Source organism: Electrona antarctica (assembly GCF_951216825.1).
Source record: "Electrona antarctica genome assembly, chromosome: 6".
Taxonomy (NCBI): domain Eukaryota; kingdom Metazoa; phylum Chordata; class Actinopteri; order Myctophiformes; family Myctophidae; genus Electrona; species Electrona antarctica.
In genome coordinates this window covers 15,957,300-15,983,902 of record NC_136811.1, presented here as the reverse complement: position 1 = coordinate 15,983,902, position 26,603 = coordinate 15,957,300, and the positions used below count along the sequence as shown (strand labels likewise).

The following is a 26,603-nucleotide window of genomic DNA, read 5'->3' as shown; positions in this document are numbered from 1 at the left end:
AAAATGACCCTCGTGCGAAGTGTGCGGCGCCTTTCATCATGATGATGTCAACAACACGATGCCCAATCATATGAGCACATTCCGTGCGCAAACAGACAGACAGACATTCCGTGCTCAAACGGACAGACAGACACACACAAAGCTGTGCATAGGAGAGGCTAGAGCCGCTCAAAAACAACCACCAAGCACCGCCCAACGACGTCAATGGCTATAGGTGCTACTGACTACAGAGTTCAGCAACATCTGACCAAGTGTCACACTCCGAAATGTACTAACGAGTATGTACTTAGTTAGTTACTGTCACCACTGCATAACACATGTAGGAATTAGGGAAAACCTCTGACTCACAAACAGTTAACAGCACGTCTATGAGTGGATGGTAGCGAGGCTAATTAGATAGCCCCTGTAAACAGCATGCATGTCTATGAGTGGATGGTAGCTGTTATGACACGGCCTCAGCTGCCTGACTCAACGACACATTTCTCTGCATAAGCATATTCATAACTGTTATGAATTGTCCATGAACAGCTAAGTAAGTCTGTGTACTTGAACTTGAGATACAGTGTGCTTGATGTGTTTCACTGCCTGCATTGTACTTTCTAGAATCTAGATTATGTGAGGCATCTGTTAGATGGCGCCCATAAGGTCAGCCTGGTATGCTGACGGTAAGGTCAGCCTTGTACATCATCATGCCACGTTCCTATGTCTCGGCACTATGATCGAGCACTCTTCACTCTACACACTCTTCCCTGTGTGTGTAATAAACCTCAGAATGTATGTATAACGCATGACTGTGTGTTGGCATACGTTCTCCGCGCCTGCGACACCCACCAGCGCAAAGGTTTAGATGGAGACTTCTAGAGACCATAGAGATGGTTGCTTTAAAATCATTACAGTAGCGAGGCTACTAATAGCCCCTGTAAACAGCATGTCTATGAGTGAATGGTAGCAGGGCTACTAATAGCCCCTGTAAACAGCATGTCTATGAGTGAATGGTAGCAGGGCTACTAATAGCCCCTGTAAACAGCATGTCTATGAGTGAATGGTAGCAGGGCTACTAATAGCCCCTGTAAACAGCATGTCTATGAGTGAATGGTAGCAGGGCTACTAATAGCCCCTGTAAACAGCATGTCTATGAGTGAATGGTAGCAGGGCTACTATAGCCCCTGTAAACAGTATGTCGATGAGTGAATGGTAGCAGGGCTACTAATAGCCCCTGTAAACAGCATGTCTATGAGTGAAGGTAGTGGGGCTACCATTCACCCGGTTGGACACATACCTGGTCGGGTATGTGTCTCCTAGCAACCAGGGATCATTCAGATGGTGGCGACAAACGCCTTCTGTCTTTGGCTGAACCATAGAAGAAGCGATACACTTCTTCCTTGGCATCCAGAGTTAACCACTTAAACCTGCTTCTTAGTGAAACGGACTGAGTTGCAGATCGGCTATTTCTGACTAATGTACAAATGGTTTAATGTTTTCAAATAAGTTCTGGATTGCATTTTTCAGTAAATCAAAGCGGACTGGTGGTAAACAAACATTGTCTTGTTGTTTTCAACCTCTGCAAAGGCAGAGGAGATCACAGGAACAAACACTCCCACTCCCACTCACTGCGCACGCACGCACGCACGCACGCACGCACGCACGCACGCACGCACGCACGCACGCACGCACGCACGCACGCCTCCCTAGTTTGCCCGTGTCAGTATGTGTTGAAATTAAAACACAAATAGTGTCCGGGTAGCTCAGTCGGTAGAGCTCTCGACTTTGGGCCACAAGTTTATGGCTTCTAATGAGAGCGCACAATCTCTCTTGGAAGAGCCACCCATCGACCTCTCTAATATACGGCAACCTTCCCCATGTTTCTTCACTAGTCCGATCCAGAAGAACACAGTTTGCTGGCCACTCAGAGCTGATCATGAGGTTATATCTTCCCTTCTTTACTGGTATCCTATACCTCAAAGTAGACCAGAGGTACAAAACTGTCGTCCCCTGATGTCATCGCTATATTAGGGACACATGCATCAGTAAGCAGGAACTAGGGATGGCAATAAAGGACCGGGAAGTTTGGCATGACATCGACTGCGGTCGAAAAATGATGATAATGGGTTTGATCCCAGGCACAGCCAACTCAGCATACGAGTGCTACTCATACGCTGAGGCTTGGGTGCAGCAAGTCGTGCGGTAAGTACTGGGAGCTGATGGTAGGTGTGGCGCTCCACCTCAGCATCCATCTCAGGGGGTCAAGTGCATTGTAACAGGGACAGTTACAATCAATATATTTCTTTGTAGTTGATCCCTATTCTGGGCATACCATTGTAGGCGAAAAGTGCCAATAAATGGAAGAAAACTTTTAAAAAAAGATTATGAAAATAGATACATAGAAAATAGATAGAAAATGGATAACGAAAATAGATAACGCATCACAATGCGACACGCTGTGAGCTTTTAGATTGACCATTTTCACAATTTTTGCATGTTGTAGGCCTAATCGATACTAATCAGTAAGAAAATAATCAATAGTTGAAGCGTACAAACAAACGACGGGACACATTGCCAGCTTGTAGATACATTTTTGAAACAATTATAAACATTTTGTAGTGGTTCGGTGGTTAAACCGCCCTCACCGCCCACTCAGTCAGATGGATGTGCACAACCAGGCACGCACACACACGCACACGCACACGCACACACACAGTACTACACATCAGCGGTGGAAGAAGCACTGAGGTTTTTTAATTAAAAGCTAAAATATCCCACAATATAAAAATACTCTGAAGTAAAAGGCAAATGCTGCATTTTACTTAGTAAAAGTGCAGAGTATTGGAATGGCAATAAAATATACTTACAGTAGCAAAATAAAAGCACAAAATGTTGCCAAATTAGGCAAACGTTTTGGAAAAGAGCAGATCTAAGAACTCACAACGCATCGCACCGTGACACGTTGTGATGCGTTGTGAGTTTGTAGATCTGCTACCTTCGGGGGCTTAATTAACCAATTATTAATTGGTTAATGTGTGTTCTGAATTAATAATCTAAATCTGCAAAGTATCTAGTACCAGCTAAAGCTGTCAAATAATTGCAGTGGAGTAGAAAGTAGCCTACGTTTGCCTCTGTACACATCACGTTTAGTTAGTCTCATGAGCCAGTCTGTTACAAGTGTTACATGTGCCTCCCACAGATTTCAAAAGCTTCCGTCATACAGTCTGGAGCACGGAAGCTCTGAAAATAATCTGCAATAAAGCTGCAAATTAACCGGTTTAAATCTGCAAATGGACTCTTATAGATCTTTAATGCTTTATTAATCTTTAACTCATTTTACACTCTCAGGAGTTACATTATTGTTAAGCCTCTGCATTACTTCATTTACAAGAAGTCTACATAATTAGAGAACGTAGATGAATTGTTATTTTGATCAACGTTTTGCCTGTTTTCTCTTCTATGGTACCACATCAATACAGCATGGAATTGTGGCCAATACCTTACCCAACATTTTGGGTCTGAGAGGTTAAATCTCAGCAAACGGTGTTCCGTCCGTGGCTCAAATGCTGAATAAATAATGGACCTTGATATGAAAAGGGTTGAAAACCACCATATCAGAAAGGAATAGTAGTCACGGAAAAGTACTACCTCAACATCGTACTTGAGTAAATGTACTTAGTTACTTCCACCACCACTATTATACACATCAAGCCCACACAAGCATTCGGCGTGTGGAACAAGCCTGTTGAGTGGCAGTTTAGTACCTATTCTGTAGCCATGGCAACCGGCTCCATGGCGATAGATACTGTAGCGCAAGCCAAGTGGGTCAGAGTATGTGAGTGCGATAACCTTGTACAGACCACCTTTAAACCAAAAATAATACACACACACGCACACAAACTCCACGCAATCTCAACGTCAGTCATGATAACTGCATCACTGTTTTCCATCGTCTGGTCTGGGACCCCACCAGCGGGCCATAATAACTCTTATGGGTCTACAGACTGGGGTTTCAGTATAGCTAATACAGTACAGTAGCTCAGTGATTCTCAACCTTTTCAAGTTCAAGGATCCCCCTATTGGGCCATGGAGGAGAGGAGAGGAGAGGAGAGGAGAGGAGAGGAGAGGAGAGGAGAGGAGAGGAGAGGAGAGAAGACCTTTGTTCATCCTGTTTAGATCCAGTTACAGGGCAAGAGAAAGTAATGCAGATACAGCCGAGTAACAAGACATCACACTCAAAAGAAACTCAATAATGAACAAAACATACAGCCTCAACGGCGCTTCCATAGTGTAGGACAAAAGAAACAATGAGAGGAGTGCATGTCAGATAGTGTCCTTATACTGTTAACGAACCGCGGTTACTTCCCAGCCATTAAGTCTATTGGACGGGCCGAACGGAAGCCCATTCCATAGCATGTGTTTAATGATCTGGGGTTAGGGTTCTACACTGATAAAACCCTCAGGGTTCATTTAACTCTGAGGGACTAGAAATGGAACCAAATGGACCTGGAAGGCAGTGGTTCTCAAATCTTTTAATATAGTGTCACAACCACTTTAACCACATTTAATACTTTGGCTATTCACAAATATCTGCTATTTTTGGAAGAATCGTGAACATTTGCACTAATCTTGGAATATATATACATCTTATTTAACATTTCTGGTGGTCCCTGGCTCAAAACATTTTCAGATGGGGGTCCGCGGCCAAAAGAAACATATCAATTTGGGGGTCCTTAATTGGCTTGAAAAAGGTTGAGAACCACTTCTGTAAGGGGTCCACTTGGTTCTGTATAGTATACAGTCTCTTAGAGTGAACCACTCACACCCAAAACTGTCTGTCTGCATTTGGTGTACTGTATGTGTTTGCTCTATGTAAGTCGCTCTGGATAAAGAGCCTCAGCTATACACCGAAATTGTAAACTCTAAGTGGTTTAACAGACCCACAAGTGTCCAGTGTAATGTGGATAGCTAGAGCGCCTATAGCCGCCACGAGAGGCTCATATACAGTATACTTATATGACCCGTTTAGTTGATGATCAAAACTGTGAAAGGAACGTTTGATGTCCTTTCAAAGCTCCTCCAGCGACAAGCCCGCAAGGAAGTGCGGAACATCGTTCTTCGGGGTGGGAAAACAAGCGAAAAATCAAGCGGCTAATAGCCAAGCAGATAATGAAAACACATCTATCACATGAATCAATTATTCAGAATGGGGCTTTGTGTGGTTTTCTTAATGCTCAAAACCAAAATCTACCCCTCCCCCCCTTTTTTTACACTCCAGTGATAAAGTGCACATAGATGCTGAGTGTCCTACCTTTTTATTTTCTCTATTTCCTCCCCTCTCCGGTAATACTGAAAATTCTGGTTGGGTTGATGTGGACTGTCGGGGCTCGGCACAGTTTGATTCAGAGCAGGGAGTGATTATTGTGTGAAAATGTAGTTCGGATGGGCAAAAGCGGGTGAGGGCACAGTGGCATAGCCGCGTGACATGTACAGTACACACAGTGTGATTGTACCCTTATTATTATTATATGCCAACTCTCAATTTCAAGTCCCTGTCACTGTTCAGCCCTACAGTTGATCACGTGGGAGGGTGCAGACAAGCACGTGTCTCCTCCAATATGCAGAGTAGACGATTCTTTTGACCCGACAGTGAGGAGTTTCACTGATAACGAGTGGTTCCAAACTCTGTACTCTGAGTATTTAATACAATGATATATAGGACCTTTCTGTTTGGATGAATGGGCTGTCTATGGGAAGTTGCACCTAGTTAGCACCTTGTTGGCAAGATGGCAGCAAAAAAAACAAAAAAACAGGAAGCAAGGGATGCATTTTTCACATTCACAAATTGCAGCCTATACCCCCAAAACCTTCAGCACAACTTCAGCAGTGTATTGAACACACGCCTCTCGATTTGTTGCAACAATGGGTCGCATATTTACTATAAGAAAGTGCATTTCCCGTTGGTTCGTCGGTCACACCTTCATATATGGTCATAGGCATGACCATATATGAAGGTGTGACCGACGAACATCACGTGACATCATCAGGGATCTCCATATATGGGCATATACAAGTCGCGATCCCCAACAGAGCCGACCATTGCCTTGGCAAATGCATCACCGGTGAGGTACTTGGTGAGGTACTGGATCATGATGGCATGGCTTGTGACAGGCTTGATGTCCATGTTGGCGCGCCAGGCTCCAGCACAGGAAGGCATCTGTCTTAATCGGGTAGTTATTCAAAAGCGGATCATTTCGCACTGGGACGTAGACGACATCGCCAGGGGCCCTTCTCCATACAGTATATATGGAAATGTCAATATACAGTAAGGCCATTGTGACAGTCTCACGATAACCAGTGTGGTTGCCGCGACGCGAGTCACACTTGCAAATGAACCAATTACAGGTACAACACATGGATGGATCTCCATTATGTGGAGCTGACTATCATCACCTGGATCTCCATATATGAAGATCACGACACTGACCTCATCAAACTCAGGATAGCCATGATGGTTTGACATACTAGGGCCCTCATTTATCAACTCGGCGTATGCCAAAATATGGGTGCACGCCGGAATTACAGCAATTTTCGGCATTTACCATTTCCGCAAAACCTTGAACTTGAACGTGTGCCAGGACAAAAATCACGTCAGGTCGGGAGCTGTCGTAGACTTTGTCCTCACCTGTTTTTCTGTCGTACACAAGCGGAGCAGCATTGTCTGAACTGCTGATATGCTGTCACAGGCATCTAAACATATGTTTTCACTCCTAAAATGTATAAAACTAATACATATGAAAAAAAAAAAATTGTAAAGGCATGTCATATGAAATTGGTAGGATATTTCCAAGTGTGCAAGCAATTAAAATCGCGCATTTAAAAACGATGTTGCAAGTTAGATGCTTAAGCCATTTAAACAGTGTTTTCCATGAGCACATACCGGTAGCCCCCCCGACCCCCTGGAATAGTTAACTTCCATGACATGGATCGAGAGGCATTTGCAGTGCTGCAGCTATAGTCAAGTCTACCAACCAACGGGTAGGCTACTGCAATCTACAGCCATGTCATTCTCGCGTTACATCTCGTCCTTTTAATTAAGGATAAACCCGACGCGCTCAAATGCCAATAAATGTGACTGCAGAGCCAGCGCAAGTGGGGAGCGCATCCGCATCTATAGGTAGGCTAACCCAGCCAGCCCACCACCACCAGTAGCCTATACCACCAGTACCACATAAGGTTTAGGCTGCGCAGGGAGGCAGTCTAATATAGACTGTCATAAACATGCATGGTCACCACAGTGACAGAGACAGACAGAACAGGAGGAGGATATGCAGGCTGGCCAGGCGCGCCTGAGCCATGGAGCAAACGGAGCAGCTGCGGCACCATTTGAAATAGTGGTGTCGCAACGCGACACCACTATTTATCACCCCCCCCCCCCCCCCGGCCGCCGCCACGCTCGAAGCGCACGGTGCGCGACAGCGAGAGAGAGAGAGAGAGAGAGAGAGAGAGAGAGAGAGAGAGAGGAGGAGAGGGTGTTTGTCTATGTGTGTGACAGTGTGAGCGCGGCACGCGCGGCGCGCGTGTAGTGCACGCGAGCGATGTCTGGGTTTCCGAGGCTACTGCTCTGCTGCTGACGCTATTTCCGGTTACCTTTACGCACGGGGCGCACGGATTTGAATTTCTCCGGTCAGCCTGAATGTGTGTGTTGTTGTTGTCAACATGGCTCAGAAGAGAATGAGTGATTTATTTGGTGGGTCCAAGCCCAAATCAAGTCTAGTTAATGAACCCTTGGCCTTCATGGGCACCAGCAGCAGTGTTCAGCAGGGAACGAGTGCTAACGTTGTTGGAGGAGAAGGAGGACAATAATAAAAACAACAGCAGCAGCAGCAGCAGCAGCGCAAGCAGCAGTGTCCATCTCACGTAGCCTACATAATGACATTCTGGACACGTAACTCACGTTGGATATACAGTAAATGCCATGATGAGGGAATTAACCACCCCGGAGCGCAAGAGCACATTTGGGGTTTAAGGTAAAGCATTTACAATTTAACTATATTATTTCTCTAATAGTCACTATTGCAGTGAGAAATAATATAGTATTTACTAATTACTATGGCCGCCGTGCCAACTGAACTGCTGAATGCTGCTGCAATTTAATGTTAGATATTAGATTCTGACGGGGAGGGATCTATGATGAATGATGACGATACAACACCGGGGTCGCCGAGCCCAAGCGCGCTGCGCTGTCAGCTCGTCTGTTGTATAATAGGGCTATAATTTATATGTTTTGTTTTGATATCGGCGCCTTGCCAATGTCATGTGTAGCCTAAATAGGCCTATGCCTTTTTATGATGCATTTTGTCAGTTTGTTCATATAACTTGCGTGTGGAGAGGGAAAGTAAAAGCCACTTTTCCTTGTGAAAATGCGCGAAAACGCGCGTGCACGAGGCACATGCACGCGCATTTTTGCGCGCGCGCTATGCGCGCGCATGAGTCCAAATCTGTGCTCCCCCACCTGGAAACGAAGTTAGGCGCCCCTGAGGCTGGCAGCTATTTGCAAAACAACATTTGTCACGGGCTGTGCGCTCCAAACTCATTCCAATGACATGAGCAATGTTATTTAATTAATGCTTCACAGAATCACAGGTTTGTTCACTAATCTTGTTGTATATTAAATGAATGAAGACTTTAATAATTGTATATACAACAAACAACACACAGTGACAGTTGCTTGCAAGTATGTGCGTGCGTGCGTGCGTGCATGCGTGCATGCATGCGTGCGTGCGTGCGTGCGTGCGTGCGTGCGTGCGTGCGTGTGTGCGTGCGTGGCGAGAGGGAAACAGTGTAGGGTAGGCCTACAGCTATTATTTATTTCATGCAGGTGTTCGTTCTTTATTTATTTAAGATACAACACACCAGTTGGGCTTGCAAGTTGCTTGCAAGTTGCGTGTGCGTGCGTGCGTGCGTCTGTGTGTGTGTATGAGAGAGGGCGGGGTGAGGGGTTGGGGGGGGGGGGGGGGGTTCAGCAAGGCAAGCGGGGGAAACTTTTTTATTGGCTTTTGCATCATGTAACCATGGTTTCCATATGTTGTATGGTCGTATTGCAGTTGTTCATGTTGCAAAAACGGGTGAGGCTTGATTTCATAGGACGTGCCAGATTGATTTCAGCCGTCACATTTATCACTGCTAGGAATTAAATTAAGGAAGGATCAGCTGTTTGAGATCACTTTATAACTGCCGTGGCGACGTGAGTGTACTACAAAACCTACACTCGAATTTGGGGCAGATTTTACACTCTTTATTGATAAATGAGGGCCTAGATCTGCATACAGTATATGGAGCCGGCCAGGAACTCTACATCTGACCTCACTGACACCAGATTAATAGTTTAACTCCTGCTTCTCAACTGTGCCATATTAAGAAGCTCACAACCTCACCCTTTAGGCTTTTATTACACCATAAAGAGGACTCAACTATAATCAGAAATCAATAATAATTGCAAAACCGAAGTCTGTATCTTGACAACGTTGTTACAGACGGTGCTTGAATTAAACCGCCAGCACTCGGTTCTGCTGATTTATGCCGACTGAGTACCCTTATTATTTATAATTTCGTAGCACCACTTACTGGTGACTCGAACTACACATGTATGCTGCCGTTTCCCTGGTGCTTTCAAGGCTGCCTGCGGCCACCTTGACCCAGTGAATGCCACAAATTATGGATTTAATGTGGAGCAAACAGTCACCACCTGAGTTTCAAAGTTGCATACAGTGATTAACTACTAGGATATGAGGCCAAATCCTTCCCTACAGAAGATGAGGGGAGTGTTCATGAACGGAGCAGCAATGCCCACGCATTCAACCACATTCATTAACGTGGTCACGTGGTTTATGTACAGTTTCGTCAAGTTTCTATTTAAAAAAAGAAAATGTAGCAGATCTGGTCATGGCAGTTACCTTGTATTTGTTTTTGGAGTTTCACATGATCGGTTTTGAGATCCAGCTTGTTGAAGCATTTGGCAATCTTATCTTATGGACTTCAGAGAATTTTTATCTCCGACTTTCATAGCAGTCAGTATGTCCGAATTCATCCATGGCTCTGAGCAGGGTTTTTTTTCATGGGAGCAATGCTATTTAATATTGATAGGAATTTAATCTGGTTTTGATGTCATGACGTGATTAAAGGCCTCACTATAGGTTTTAAGCGTTTTATTTTTTTAAGGTTTTTGTTTTTTGTACGGGTACAAAAGATGATATAGTGATCGCTTAGCCCACAGACAATATCCCCACTCTTGGAGATTCTGGACCCCGTCCAATGTTAGAATAAGATCTATGGTGGTTTGAGTAGAGTGAGTCACACACCCTTGTGTGTTGAGTAATTAGCTGACTGAGGCCGTGCAGATCACAAAACCTACTGAAGGTTTGGAAGATGGATGCTTGTTTTCGCAGCATGTCCGTGTTCCAGTCACCGATAGAATAGTTCTCGGCACCGTTCTCCCCAGCTAAGCACCCCTCAAGTATAATCAGAAGTAACTCTGATCAGGAAGTCCGTAGATGGCTCCGACTAGCACAGTTTTAGCTTCATCCAAATTTATTTCAACCCACACAGTTTCACTTGCTTCATGATAAGCTATTTAAACTACAGGCTGAAAGGTCCTGCACCCATCTGACACATCTGTTACAAAAACAAAACAAAACATGAAGATGATCAAAAGGAATAGGCAGAAGCTGAAAGCTTATAAATGCCTATCCTACTTACAACAGAACATGATTCGTAATACTCATTACATTAACATTAACAGATTCACAAAACAAAAGTCAGATACGAGAATTCCACCCTACACCAAACCCACCCCCGTGTCACCGTAGAGATCCACCAGGATCCATATGAGTTACATAGCACTATACATAACCGTTAGATTACACGTTATTATCCTCATTCACATTACCCTCATTAACAATGATCATTATCATTTATGTTGTTACTGAGTAATGTCATTTTTGTTCACATTTTTAATGTAATTACAATAATTTAAATTCATTAATTATTACTAATGACAGCGCTAATGTTAACCATCATGTTTTGTGTGTTGTGAGTGTCCAAATACTATGACATCATTCCCTTTCAGTGTTGGGAGCACAAACGCACATACAGAACTACAGACCCAAACGAATCTGGGACTCACAAAGTAGCATTTTGACCAATCCTGCTCAGTTACAAGGAGCAGACAGACATTGGGCATATGAGTAATAGGAAGGCTGTGGAGGACAGAGAGACGGAACGCATGCGGGTGAACTCTGACCAGCCGAGCTAACTTTCAAACGCAGACTGTTAGAAGGAGTGCCTAGCAGCACAGCACACGCATCCGCCCAGACAGACACAATGTGCCAGTGAGTCACCAGGCCCTCCCACAGAAGCGTTTTTCACACAAACATAGTGTGTGTACGCACGCACACACACACACACGCACGCACACACTTGTATGTACAACATTAGTAGGCCACCTACATTTTAGGAGTCGCACAGCTATTTTATGAATGCCATCTTTTAGATTTTTTTTGCCCATTTTTTTATTCCCAGGCTAGCGCTAAAGAAGGCCATAGCCGATCTACAAGCTCACAACGCATCAGAGTGTGACACGTTGTTTGACTGTAGGCGATCTGCTGTTTTTGGTCGCACAACACCAGCATGCATAACGCAACTTAGTGTAAATCAGGCTTAAAGGGATAGTTCACATTTTCTGAACTAATTCTAATAATAATAATAATAATAATAATAACTAATAATATGAAATTATACTTGCCATTAATATAATGGTCTCAACATTATTTAATTGATTGCCCGAGTCCCATGGTGGGAGTTCTGCTCTGGTTTTGGTAAAATATTAAGTAGTTCCGGTCATTTTGTGGGGGGCATTTCATTTGGCATGTCATTTGTATTGTTGACCTAAAACAGGGATGTCAAACTCAAATACACAGTGGGCCAAAATAAAGAAATCGGTCGAGGTCGAGGGCCGGACTGTGTTTCAACACACGGGCACCGCGGTCATGAGGACGTCCCAGGCAAACAGCAAAAAAGTAAATGCATTTAAAACTGAAAATGCATTATTATTAAGCTCAGTTTCCTGTTCTATGATCCTCACCAAGCACTGATTTCATAGTATGTGATATGTGCCAATGCACTCGCAGTGAATTGTCGGACTTGTAGTATTATGGTGGTCCGTGCAATATACCAGAGGGCCAGTTCTATTACTAATTAAATATCATCCCGCGGGCCAAAGATAATTCATCCACGGGCCTGATTTGGCCACCGGGCCTTGAGTTTGACATATATGACCTAAAATATTAGCGCAACTTTCGTTCAACTTTGACCCCTCTATCACATGGAACAAAAAACATAGTTCCATGTGATAGAGGGGTCAAAAATTCCTCATGTGAAGAACTATATCAAACTAGAAAAAGTGCCCTTCTGGGCACAGGTCTCCACCAGGAGGATAGGACTGTGTGAGATGTTTGGCAAAATGTTTAGTAGTAATATAAACATGTTTGCCTTGTATGGCAATTGGATGATTTGAGGCATTTTGTTCCAATCAACCTGTTTTGCAAAAATCAACCTGTTGGTGGCGCTATAACAGGCCAATGTGAAAAGGGTGGGATATATTCCTCAGCCTAGTAAGAAAATGTGTGAAAGATTTCACGTAAATTGCATGCTGTGTTCATGATTTGAGGCTTTTGTTCAAAACGGGGCAATCTTGCAAACTGTGAAAGGCAATTATAGCCAATTAGGGTGGAATATGAAATATCGGACAGATCCGACTTGAGCACATGACCATAGAGATACTGTGTAACGATTTGTGAGATTTTTGGACAGAATCTGGAGGAGTAATATCCAAAAATGTGTTTTACAAAAGTCGGCCTCCTGGTGGCGCTATAAAAGGCAGATGCGGAAAATGCAGGTCAAAGGTTTGTCCTTGGCCTCTAGGGAGTGTGCATGCAACGTTTCACGCAGATCGGTGCAGTTTTAGGTAACAAATGTGAAAAGCTGCCTCATGGTGGCGCTATAACAGGCCGTTCTGGAAAATGCGGGGCAGAGGTTCATCGTTGGCATCTAGGGAGTGTGTGTGCAAAGTTTGGCATCGACCGGGTTAACGGTGCCGGAGATTAGCTGGTAACGGACGGACGGAAGGACACACGGACGGACACACACACGGACGGAGTGCAAAACATACTCTCTCACCATGCCTTCGGCCTGGTGGAGACAACTATATTAATGCCAAGTATTTCATACAACTTCAGTATGATAGTTAAAAAATTCTGAACTATCCCTTGAAGTCCAAGCCCAACCCTTCAATCCTAACCTCTAAATGTCTAGCCTGCCTCAGCGTGTGTGATTTCTGGTCTAGAGGGGCGGTGCCGGTCCAAAACTATTGGTTCACCGTTCGCTAGGATTGTTTTTTTGTTTTTGTATTTTTTCTGTGGGACTGAGAAGCGGCAGGAGTGAAAATCCACTCCTGTGTCAGTCTCTAGTGTGCGTGCGTGCGTGCGTGTGTGCGTGCGTGCGTGCGTGCGTGCGTGCGTGCGTACTCACACTCTGCCTTGGCACACACCAAGCTGGCAGACGGGTAGCTAAAGGAGCGTAAGATGGCTCCGATGGCCAGGCTCAGGTCCTCGTTGCTAGGGTACAGCGTCACTGAGGCGAAGCGCAGGTACGGCAAGCGAGGAGTCTCCTCTGGACCAATCTTCACATGAGGGATCTGAGAGGAGAGGAGAGGAGAGGAGAGGAGAGGAGAGGAGAGGAGAGGAGAGGAGAGGAGAGGAGAGGAGAGGAGAGGAGAGGAGGAAGTACATTTTATTCACATATTGCATACATGGGCAACTGGCGGCTCGGGGGCCACATGCGGCCCCCTCCTTCACTTAATGTGGCCCTCAGGTTAATCAGAATACTGATATTGATTGATCAATTGATCAATATTGATTTGCAAACATGACCAGACAGTGACTTTGTGGTTAGAGTGTCCGTCCTGAAACTGGGAGGTCGGGGGTTCGATCCCCGGCCGGGTCATACCAAAGACTGTCGAAATGGGACCCAATGCCATCCCAGCAACAAACTCTCGCGAGATTTGAGAGGAGTCAGGAAGCCTCTCTCTGTCCATCTGCAATTTGACGAACAACACATAGGGGGCTCTGGCCCCATATTTAAGATAAGAATATGTGATATATGAATATTATAACATTAAATGAATGGACATATTAAAAGTGAAATAAAATGTGTGTTCCAATGCTTAATAATATATTTTTCCATAACTGTCTTAGACTCTTGGTTGGGGCTGATTTGGGAAATGGCATTTGACATTTGCCATATAATGCTCTCAATGCTCCACATGACGTTGTCAGTGTTGTTGTCAGCCTGGGAGAGGGGAGGGGAGGGGGGAGGTCGGGGAGAAGCAAACCACGCCTACTTTATTTAGGAGACCATTTGTAGGCTTTGTGTACCATTTCGCCTCTAGTGGCTCCAATGAAGTTGGCCCATCTTCATATATAAACCATCTTTGTTGGCACTCAGCATCAATGGGTTGGATTAGGGGTCAAATCAACTAATGATTCCCGAGCGCCGCACACGCTGCGGCTCACCGCTCCAAGAGATGGGTCAAATGTGGAGAACAAATTTCACTGCGGTAACGGCTCTGTCTTTGCCCTCATTAACAATTGCAGGATCTATTAATTATGCCAATATGTCACACCTGTAGAAACTACCCCTAATTAGCATGAACAAAATGCCACGCCCATGGAATCAACAGGCATCCATTTTAACTCTGGAAAACGTCCATAATACAGTGCATGGCTGAAAGTGGCTGTAGAAATGTACTTATAGGATTAAAACACAGCATGAAGATTATTATTATAATTTTTTAATTTGTTTTGTATTCCTGTTGTTTAGTATTTGTGCTGCCATGTGGTTGTGGGGGGAAAAATATATGTGAATAATTGCTTTGAAAATACTATGTTGTAAAGAAAAATCAATAAACATATGTTTTAAAAAAAACACACACAGCATGAAGCGTGCAAACAATTAAAACAACAGAACGATAACGCAACCTGCATGCATAATGAATCTCAGGGAAAAAAGACAGCACACACTCACTCACTCACACACAAACCCACTCACACACTCACACACACTCACTCACTCACGCACGCACGCACGCACGCACGAAGAGAGAGTGATAAGGGGTTAGACAGAGGGATGCAGGGACCTGAGAGCACAGAGGGTGAAAGGCCAGGAGACGAATGGAGCAAACAGATGGAGGAGGTGGCTGATGGTTAATTACATGAGATGGGCTTCAACACACAGGGGAGTCTACATCCACATACACTCTGCTGTGGGAGGAGAGAGAGAGAGAGAGAGAGAGAGAGAGAGAGAGAGAGAGAGAGAGAGAGAGAGAGAGAGAGAGAGAGAGAGATGCAATTCATGATATTAGATTGTATCGCTCTCCCACTGGTGGGCTGTGAGGATAATGGTTGATTGAATGAGGATCTTAAAGTATATTGAACAGCTCAGTGGCCTGGCCTTGTGGCTAGTGTTTGCCCATAAGTCCCAAACTACACCAACTAGTGTCCTTGCAACAAAACTGTTTTAAGGTCAAAGACACCAACCACGCTGCGTGGCGAATCATTGCCACGGACCACCATTTGATGAGCTTCTCAGACCCAAAACTTTGTTTTTGTTATCGTTGGATACAATTTTGACCACAATTCCAAGCTGTATTGATGTCATACTATAGGAGAGATAACAAACGTTGATCAAAAAAACAATTATTCTACATTCTCTAATCGTGTAAGACTTGTTTAACAATAATGAGTGTAAAATGAAATCAAATGGACCGGTAAGGGTCCATTTGGTGTCATATACTGTATAAGTCCATTATATATATAGGTCCATTTGGTTACTGCACCATTTAGCTGGGGACCACCTGGAACTCCCTCAAGGACCAGTGGTTGAGAGCCAGTGCATCATGGCTGGGGGTTTGCACTAGTGCATCAAGCCGCCACACGCTACGTAAACAGGAGACAGGCTCCTGTTGATCCTTCGGCCGTCCATCCTCTTTCGATGTCTCCCTTTTGACTGATACCTGTCCATTCAAGCTCTAGACGGGCCCGCCCAAAAGTTATTAGTAGAGTTCTCAACAGGCCCGGAAATTAAGGCCTGGCCCTACTTGGGTCCTCATCAAACCCTGTACGCTCAAGACACTGCCCCCCGCTGCCACCCTTAGATCACCCTATACTCTATGGGGCTGACCTGTTCTGACATTCCATATGTTGATCTGACCTCATCAAAGCCTGCACACTCAAGACATGCTCCATATATGGCCAGTACAGAATTCATTCCACATGTTGATCTGACCCCCCATCCCAAAGCGCCATCACCCAGGTGGATGCACGCATCTCGCCCTCAGGGCGTCTTATTGGTATAGTGTGTGTGTGTGTGTGTGTGTGTGTGCACGTGTGTGTGTACGTGCGTGCGTCACTCACCTCCTTCTCGCCACATATGTGACTGACAGTGGAGCCGGAGGCGGGGCTGGAGGCGGGGCCTATCACAGAGACGACGCCCTTAGGTAGAATCTGGCACACTGATGAGAAAAGAGGGAAAGTAAGAACACACAGGGTTGCCAAGCCTGCTTCTTCTAAGTGACTTTGGGCTGGTTTTCCTGTAAAGTTGCTCATTTTGGGCTTGCTTCAGTTTAACCACTGTAATATCATGAGAGGTATAGGGTGGGATATTGTGAGGCAGTGCAGAATAAAAGGAAGGAAAATCCAGTATACAATGCAATTAGGTTTATTTTCCCACAGGCTCATAACTCAGATAGGCCAACATGAGGCAATTTGCAAAGGCAACGAAAAACATCCCAGAGGGAGAATAATGTTGTCCAAACTGAAGTGTTCTTAAGTTCAAAGAATGTCCACACTGTTACTTAACAAGTCCTTTTCTCAGTCCTTTTCCATCCTTTGGTCCAGCTCCGTCCAGCCCTCAATTTGTCTCTCTTCATGCACCGTTTGTTTGTTCTCTCCTCTAGTCTCTCAGCTCTGCCTCAATTAGGTGCCTCACTCACCTACACCTGTGTGTGTGCTGAGGCACTCTGGGAGTTGTAGTTGTTGTTCCGGTAGCCATTTTGTGTATGGGAATATAGTACCCATTTACCACCTGTCCCCTCGTGATGCCACACCACGTTAACCCTATGTATACACACTTACATACATAATGTTTTCAGATACATATTTTAGCGTGATGATTAAGTATAAAATGAGTAAAACCCTGTCTGGATGTCATCGTGAATGACATTAAAAACGGAGTAGTTCTGTAATCAGAAGCAGCTGTGTTTGGAGGACGACGCAGCAATGGGAATAAAACATGTTAATTAAATCAAGATTAATTTGACACTCGACATGTCATCACGCATCACATTTTTGTTCAAAGGAAGTAATTAAAATTGTATAGACTTTTTATATAACAATACACTGACACCACGCTAGACAGGAACGCCCAAAAACGTCACATCCGGTTTTAGCCTGGGGTAAGAATTTTCTATGGCTGCCAATGCAACTTGGTGCAATCCTTAATCACATACGGACAAACATCTATGCCGATGCTATCTAACTTGCGGAGGCAGCGTGCCTTGTCCACGGGCAACAGATCTTTCAACGTATGGCATTGCAAATACGTTTGATAATCGCTACTCTGCTCAATATTGTTTTGAAAATGCCGCAAATTGCATTGCAGTGAACGAGCGCAAATCACAACTTCCCCCGGTTGTGGGCGGAGTCATAGTTTGAGGCGCTGTTTACGCGCCGTGGTGTCAGTGTATTCACGAACATTTTCCCATTGTTTTGGCATCTGGCAACACCAATACCAATCTGACGAGGAGTCCGAAACACGCAGCATTCTCTTTCCGCCGGAGATGCTTGATTGGAGGTGCTGGGAAGTTACTAAGTACATTTACTCAAGTAAAAAAAAAAAAAAACATTCATGTACAGTAAATGTATGCCTTTTATATTTTACTTTGGCTATTCCAAAATAGACGATCTACAACAGGACGCAACAATTCTCAAAACCATCAATTGTTTGTTTGTTTTGTTTACAGCAGGGTTCCCCTGGGTTTGCGGCCCGCGGAGCGCCCCCTTGTGGCCCCTGGAAGAATTTAAAAAAATCTGGGGGGTGGTCCCAGATATAAATGGCATTAAATGGGGGTCAGTAGCCTATGCATGTCAAACTGGGCACCACCTCAAGGACCACTGGTGGTCCCCGGACCACTGGTTGAGAACAACGTTTAATTAATTAATGAAAAAACTTAAAAACCCATTTTTTTGCGCGTGCGGACTCGGCCCCCAGCCTGGTACCCTAGTCAAAATATGGCCCTTGAGGAAAGTTAATTGGGGAACCCTGGTTTACAGGCTTTCCAAAATAAGTAGTCTACTTTTACTTTTATAGGTGCATATATTTTGAAGCCACTCAAGTGACATTTCGATCACAGGACTTTTACTTCTTCCAACACTGGTTGATAATATTGTCGGGTGGAAACCTTGTATGTCCAAAACAGCTTCTTTGTTATTATTTTAAAATGAGGAAATAGACGAAATACAAGCTCTTGTGATCTCCCCCCGACTTTGACTACTTTCGTGCGACACTCTTGTATGATGAAAGTAGGGCAGTAATATACAGTTGGGGGCCATCGATATTGTCCTTTTCTTTTTGCGTGATCTGCGCAAAAGGACAGTTAACCCATTTTGGGGCGGGAACCCATTTTGGTGTTTTAAACATTATGTTATAATTTAGCTATTGAAAAATAGCAGATCTACAAGCTCATAGCGCGCCACCGAGTGGCGCGCTACGAGCTTGTAGGTCTGCTATTTTTGAAAAATCGTGAAAATATTTATTTCAGAAAACTGGAGGATTTAGAAGGATTTTTTTTTAATTTTGAGGTCAGGCCTAAATGGGTCAAATAATAAGGGACAATATCGGTGGCACCCAACTGTACCAAAAAAACATGTTGAAATATGGAGACACAAGGTTTCTGGCCCACAGCAACGATATATACCATAGCTGTCGTGGCCTGGTCGGGGGCGGATGCACAACGATGGGGAAAGATGTAAAAGATGTGGACTTTTTAACCCATTCAGGCCTGACGTCGAAATTTAAAAAAAAAAGTTTTCTAAATCATGACAATTTTCGGAAAGATTTGAGGCACATTTTAACGATTTTTCAAAAATAGCAGACCTACAAGTTCATAGCGCGCCACTCGGTGGCGCGCTATGAGCTTGTAGATCTGCTATTTTTCAATAGCTAAATTATAACAATGTTTAAAACACCAAAACGGGTTCCCGCCCCAAAATGGGTTAATGGTTAATGTGGTTAAACGCTAACGTGACATGGATGCGTTCCAGGTCTCAATGGGTTAAAATGCGGCAAGAAGGTAATTGCAATTCCATTTCATCCCTCAATGCCACTGTAGCAGGACAATCTGTCTTGTTATAATGTCAGTAATGTGGAAATAATGGAGGTAAACGCTGACACGCTTGGGATTAAAATCTCCAAAGTCTCAGAGCGTCTCAGTGGCCTTGAGGATATTGGAAGAGGACACGCAAATAGTTGGCAAAACACTAAGATGTGTTGATCATATAAACATCACATAATACAAACAGATAATAATAATAACTAGAACTGCACTCTGTCGAGTGCCTACTTGCTTGTTGCACACAAGTAGGCCATAAATGGCCTACTAGTGCGCAAGCAGAGCGCGCAAGTACTGTCGACCGCTACAAACTGTCAAATCTCAGCTTCTCTTTGAAAGAACGATTGAAATATTGAATTATTAGGTTTAGCTATTTGCTACGTACCTACTTTTTGCACGTAAAAAAGTAGTATTATGAAGTATATCGTAATAAAGATGTGGATTAAAGGACCCAATGCATTCGATGGTGACGTATATCTCGATCAGTGTCGGGTGGATTAAAGGAAATGCCTCAATGTATTGTATATGTAATTTGTAAATTGATTAGCGGTATACTGTGGTTACTTTTGATGTGTATGCACCGTCCCAGAATATGACGTCAGGGTATAACTGGTATAGCTAGCTCTCAATGATGACTAGCTCTCAATGATGACGTAATAAAGATGTGGATTAAAGGACCCAATGCCTTCGATGGTGACATATATCTCGATCAATGTCGGGTGGATTACAGTAAATGACTCTATGTATATGTATATGTAATTTGTAAATTGATTAGTGGTATACTGTGGTTACTTTTGATGCGTATGCACCGTCCCAGCATATGACGTCAGGGTATAACTGGCGTCATATGCTAGCTCTCAATGATGACGTGACGTAATGAAGATGTGGATTAAAGGTCCCAAAGCCAGAGTGTAATTGGTTTTCGATGGTGACGTAATGACGATATGTTTTAGTGTCGGGAGGATTAGAGGTAATGCTCCTATGTATACATGTATGTAGTCTGGCACCACTGCCGTATCAGGCACAAGTAGTCATTACGTAGTCATTACGACCACTTAACAGCGGCTGTCAAGCGGTCAGACAGTGGAAAAATAACTCACATTTTTCACTTAAGCAAGTATCAATACTGCAATGTAGAAATGCCGGAATTAAACATTTATTTGAGTAAAAGTACAAAATAATTGGTATCAAAATGTACTTGAGAGTACAGAAAGTAGAAAGTAGTCATTAATCATGAATGTCTCGTTTTACAAGTTTTCAAATGTATAACATTTATAAAAGTACAATATTTGCCTCTGAGATCAGCAGTAGAAGTACTGAACATTGGAATTAGTTACTTTAAAAAAAAGTTGAATAGGAATTACTGCACTACTGCATTACTGCTCAACATCATTCACTCAGTGAATGATACACAGACCAGTGTCTGGCTGGGTAGACCAGAGGCTGTATGTGTGTGTGTGTGTGTGTGTGTGTGTGTGTGTGTGTGTGTGTGTGTGTGTGTGTGTGTGTGTGTGTGTGTGTGTGTGTGTGTGTGTGTGTGTGTGTGTGTGTGTGTGCGCGCCATACTTATCATACTTATCTAATTGATCAGCTGTCAGCCTCTGTCACTGATCAATAAGCCTGGAGTGTCTAACATGTTCCTTCTGTCAGTATAGTGAAGAGGGAAAACATGTTCCTTCTGTCAGTATAGTGAACAGGGAAAACATGTTCCTTCTGTCAGTATAGTGAACAGGGAAAACATGTTTCTTCTGTCAGTATAGACAGAAGGACACTAACAGGGAGAACAGAATGGCTGATAATACGGTCAAGCACTATCATATTGTATCACCAAGCACCGTGAGCTTGTACATCAGCTATTTTTTAAAGACAAATTTGGAGAAACATTTGAAGAAACTCATATTGCTGTGCACTTTTATATTTTAAGTATATTTTGATGCCAATATATTGTACTTTTACTCAAGTGAAGTTTACAATACTGTACAGAGTACATTGTACTACTGTACATTGTGGTATTGCTATACTTTTACTTAAGTGAAGAATTGGGGGTACTTCTTCCAGCTCTGCTCTTATGCATGCAAACAGCGAGTGTGTCTGAAGCATCCAAGATGCACATCATGTTAAGTATTACATTTTCAGACAGCCAGCAATGGGTAGAATGTTCCCAAAAAAATGTAGTCTCTGTGACACATCTAGGGGCCGCAATCTGCATTCAATGTTCCTATAGAAGCTTTGTCATTGGTTGAAAAAAACCCCGGTCGAAATGACTAACCAATCAGGAAGTAGACAGGCGAATCGACCGATAGATCGATAGTAAGAGTATACATCTACATCATGTTAAAAGTATTACATAGTGCAGGGGTTCTCAACCCCTGCACTATGCAAAAATAACCTTAAAGGGATAGATAATTAAGCTGTATGAAATACTTGCCATTAATATAGTGGTTGCAACTGTATTAATTGATTGCCCGAGTCCCGTGGTGGGATTTCTGCTCTGGTTTTTGTCAATATTAAGTAATTCCGGTCATTTCATGGGGGGCACTGGGGCCACGCAGTAAAAGTAAATTAATTCACAAAACTAACGTAATTTGTATTGTTGACCTATTTCTAAAATATTAGTGCAACTTTCGTTCAACTTTGACCCCTCTATCACATGGAACAATTTTTTGGGTGTAGTGATATGGACACAAAAAACATTGTTCCGTGTGATAGAGGGGTAAAAAATGAACAAAAGTTGCACTAATATTTTAGAAATAGGTCAACAATACAAATGACGTTAGTTTTTTGGATTTATTTACTTTTAATGCGTGGCCCCCTGTGACCCCCACAAAATGACCGGAACTACGTAATATTTCACCAAAACCAGAGCAGAACTCCCACCACGGGACTCAGGCAATCAATGAATACAGTTGCAACCACTATATTAATAGTATTTCATACAGCTTAAGTTAAAAAAGTCTGAACGATCCCTTTAATAATAGAGAAAATATATCATAAATGAATCCTGAAACCAGATCATTAATCATTAAGGAAAGTTTATGCATTCACCATGTTATGTAAACTCTTAATTTCCATTTTCCAGCCATTCAGTTGCCAAAAAATAAAATAAATAAATTAGAAAATAATTTGGGGAATCCCCAAAATATTTTGGCGACCCCCCTGAGGGGTCGCGGCCCACAGGTTGAGAACCCCTGACATAGTGAGTCGACCCTGGCTGCCTGTCCAGTGAATGAATATCAGGCTACAATGAAAATAGGTCATGCTACTTTACTGTGTTACTCTAGTAGTTATCAGGCTTATACATTTGGCTTTTGGAATTCATGCCATTTGGGTGGCATTTCAAATTATCAACTCAGTCATCCTCGCTGAGTCCAAACCACTGGCCTGCCTGCGTGTGTATGTGTGAGGGTGTGTGCATGTGAGTGTGCATGTGCTTGCGTTTGTGTGTCATCGTTGCGCAGGCATGCGTGTGAGTATCAACTGAATCGTGCATTGCATTTCTTCCATGTTTTGTAATTCTTGTTATTTTGACTTGGCCTGCGTTGATGCTCGAACTGTTGAAGTGAATTATGGTGCAAACAAACTCAACCCACGGTATGAATACTTTTGTTTTGTTTAGGGCTTTGAGTCAATACTGTGTACAACATTTTGGAATTTAGCCACTGTAATTCCCCTAAGAAACACCAGAGAACAAGCCTGTCAATTTGTTTTGCACGCACGCACGCACGCACGCACGCACGCACGCACGCACGCACGCACGCACGCACGCACGCACGCACGCACGCACGCACGCGCGTCGCACGCACGCACGCACGCACGCACGCGCGTCGCACGCACGCACGCACGCACGCACGCCACTCAGGCATGCACATAATGCACACAGCACTCCTCACACAGAGCTTTGCCAGTAGCCCGTGGCAGGGTCAGTGACCTGCTGCGATTGAGCGCAGGGTGCCTCAGTGTGTGTACACTATGAAAGGCATGGTGACAGTTGAACTCTGCTATTGTAAAAATAAAAACATCAGTTTGTACACTCTCAGAATAAAAGTGATTTTGCAGTGTGTTGTATTTTGTCCAGTTTTTCATGTGTTTATGAGGTGACAGTACTTCATTAGACCCCTTGGTGTGGTTATTATGTGCAATGATGTATTCTCTTTGTTAAGGGTATATTCCTGGAGGCTGAAACCTTGACAGTCAAATGTGCCAATGATAAAAAAAACAAAAAACCTGATATTGTGACATCACAATATCATCCCCTCCTCTAACCCCTCCCCAGACATACTTAACCCATTTTGGGCGGGAACCCCTTTTGGTGTTTTAAACATTATGTTATAATTTAGCTATTGAAAAATAGCAGATCTACAAGCTCATAGCGCGCCACCGAGTGGCGTGCTACGAGCTTGTAGGTCTGCTATTTTTGAAAAATCGTGAAAATATTTATTTCAGAAAACTGGAGGATTTAGAAGATGTTTTATTTATTTCGAGGTCAGGCCTAAAATGGGTTAATGAACTGGTGGGCATGTCCACATAAAAAAAAAAATTAACAAAATACTGTACAGTTTTTTTAAAACATTCTTCCTCCTTATATACTAGCGAGACTAAACAATTCACATTACGTGGGGAACAAAAGCAATGCGACGCCAACCAGAACCAACCACCAGAACCACAATATATTTGTTTTACTTTTTTCTAAACTGGATCACACGGCTAGTTTTTAGAACGAATACCAAGCTTTCCTCTGAGGCGGAAAGTATGTTGACACGAGGTCACTATACCCGACATCAAGGATTTAAGGTACAACCATGAAGGGCTCCAGGATGGTGACAGTACCTGTTAAGTGTCCCACACACTCTTGTCCCATATCAAAGACATATGCTGGCCTCCTGGGTCTGCTGCTGTTGCTTTGATCTGCTCTGATGGTGGCACTCTCGACACGTGACCCTCTAGGTCAGTGCTTCCCTACAGCCTCCCCCCCCTGATTTCTGGTATAGAGGGGCGGGTACCTGCTGAAACAGCCGTAGGATCCTATTGGTTCACCCCCCCCCCCCCCCCCCCCTCGGTAGAAAACAGCAGAGCCGGAGAACACTGACGTCACCAAACTTGGAGCGACGCTCCTCTGCACTGTTATTGGTTCGCCAAATACAAGTTGACTCTCACTTCCTATACCAGATTTTCCAATGGGTTTCCCAGGCTTTTCTTTTTGAGAAAAATGTGAACAAAAATAAAAGCCTGGTACCGAGGCAGGCGAGGCTAGTGCTTCCCAAACAGTCTCATGTCAAGGACCCCCGATACTTATTAAGGCCGCAGACCCTCAATTGAAAAGATTCTGTGCTGGCAACGAACATTAAAGAAGAGATTTATTTTTGGACTAGATTCTAGATTCGCAGAATTCTACGACTGTCTTACTGTAGATGGAAAAAGTTAAACCTATGCTGTGAACAGTCATTCTGATACTGTGCTTTCTCCCGTTGTGCCAACTTTAAGCCGTGGGAAATAACTGTGGAATTAACCACTTCAAACCTCATAATGGGCAAAACAGTTTTTCACAATTCACAATGTGATGCATTGTGAGCTTTTTAAACCATTTTTTGTAAGTAGGCTATAAAATACAGTAGGGCTTAAGTGTTTAAACTTTTCCTCATTTTGCCAGGGAGCCCTGCGGTCCCCGAACACTTTGAGAACCACTTCTCTAGATCAGTGGACCATTACAGTGAAAATAGCCGATCGGCTATTTTCACAATATGTATCTGTAGAACCAAGTCAAACAAAATTCGACTCCTACAATTTCAAGTGCTTATCAGAGTGGGTTGGGGTGGGGGGTCAAATAGGATTATTTTGGGGGGTCACGGACTGAAAAGTTTGGGAACCCTAGATCGGTGCTTCCCAAACTTTTTTGGTCGAAAGAGAGATTAGACGTTTGAAATTCTACGGGACCCAAACTAGTGACAATAGTAGATCTACAAGCACACAGCGCGTGAACGTGTCCACTCACTAGTGTCATAATGTAGTGAACAGTGTCAGTGGTGTCATAATGTAGTGAACGTGTCCACTCACTAGTGTCGGTGGTCTCGTACTGGGAGTCTCTCTGCAGCTCGTAGATGTCCACCTCCACGCGGGCCCTCGACGGACCCTCCATCAAATTGTTGATGTTCTCTCTGGCCAGGGCCAGCGCCAGACGCTCCCCACGGCCACACACAGACTGGTCGTCCAGGATGGCCGCTGCATAGGAGGGAGGGAGGGAGGGAGAGAGGGAGGGGGGGGGGGGGGGGGGGGGGCAGAGGAACAGAGGGAGGGAGGAAGGGAGGGAGGGAGGGAGGGGGGCAGAGGAACAGAGGGAGGGAGGAAGGGAAGGAGGGAGGGAGGGAGGGAGGGAGGGAGGGAGGGAGGGAGGGAGGGAGGGAGGGGGGCAGAGGAACAGAGGGAAGCGACAGAGGAAAGGTTACACATTTTTATGGGTCACGAGAAAATATCCCTTTAGATTTTGTTTCCTACATTTTGTTTTTAATTATTATTATGGGGATGACAGGAGTGTCCCGTGCTCACCCATGCGAACGGAGGACAGCAGAGGGGCCTGGCTGAGGGAGAGCGGCGCCATGGTGACTAGCAGGAAGGACAGGAAGTGTGTCGACAGCAGCAGCGCTGGCAGAGCCGGCATCTTCTACTCCTCCTCATGGAGAACGGTCTGCTGGCTGCCTGTACCCCCACCTGCAGGACGGGAGGAGACACCACACAGTGTTCGTCAAGATACACCGTTGATAGTGCGTTAAATTGATGTGACTCTGCTTTAAAATACACAGATACAGTATAACATCAAGCACTGCCAACCAACTGGAACCCCACAAGTCTAACAAACGAACCTGGGGTGACAGGGCCTTCACAGTGGCCGCCCCCCTCATTGTGGAATTCACTCCTAGCCCACATCAGAACTGCGCCCACCTTTGAAATGTTCAAAAGCACACTTAAACCCCACCTTTTCAGACTTGCTTTTCCTGCATAATTCCCCTACTTTGTCTGCCTACCTTTAACCTTTAACCTAGTTTATTTTTCTAATAAAACTGTTATTTTGTTCCGTAAAGCGACTTTGGGTACCTTGAAAAGCGCTATTTAAATTGTATGTATT

At 44.1% G+C, this 26,603-nt stretch overlaps 1 protein-coding gene across 1 annotated transcript in view; it reads right to left on the bottom strand.

Annotated features, from left to right (window-relative positions):
- The window catches only part of grik5 (glutamate receptor, ionotropic, kainate 5), a 90,896-nt gene extending 64,732 nt beyond the window's left edge, over window positions 1-26,164 (bottom strand). The window contains exons 1-5 of the mRNA XM_079503652.1: window positions 26,027-26,164; window positions 25,538-25,702; window positions 16,512-16,609; window positions 13,566-13,735; window positions 6,080-6,203 (exon numbers count right to left, since the gene is read on the bottom strand). Coding sequence (XP_079359778.1) covers window positions 6,080-6,203; window positions 13,566-13,735; window positions 16,512-16,609; window positions 25,538-25,702; window positions 26,027-26,138 — 669 coding nt within the window. The 5' untranslated portion in view covers window positions 26,139-26,164. The remainder of the gene's footprint in view (window positions 1-6,079; window positions 6,204-13,565; window positions 13,736-16,511; window positions 16,610-25,537; window positions 25,703-26,026) is intronic.
- Window positions 26,165-26,603: the final 439 nt, after the last annotated feature.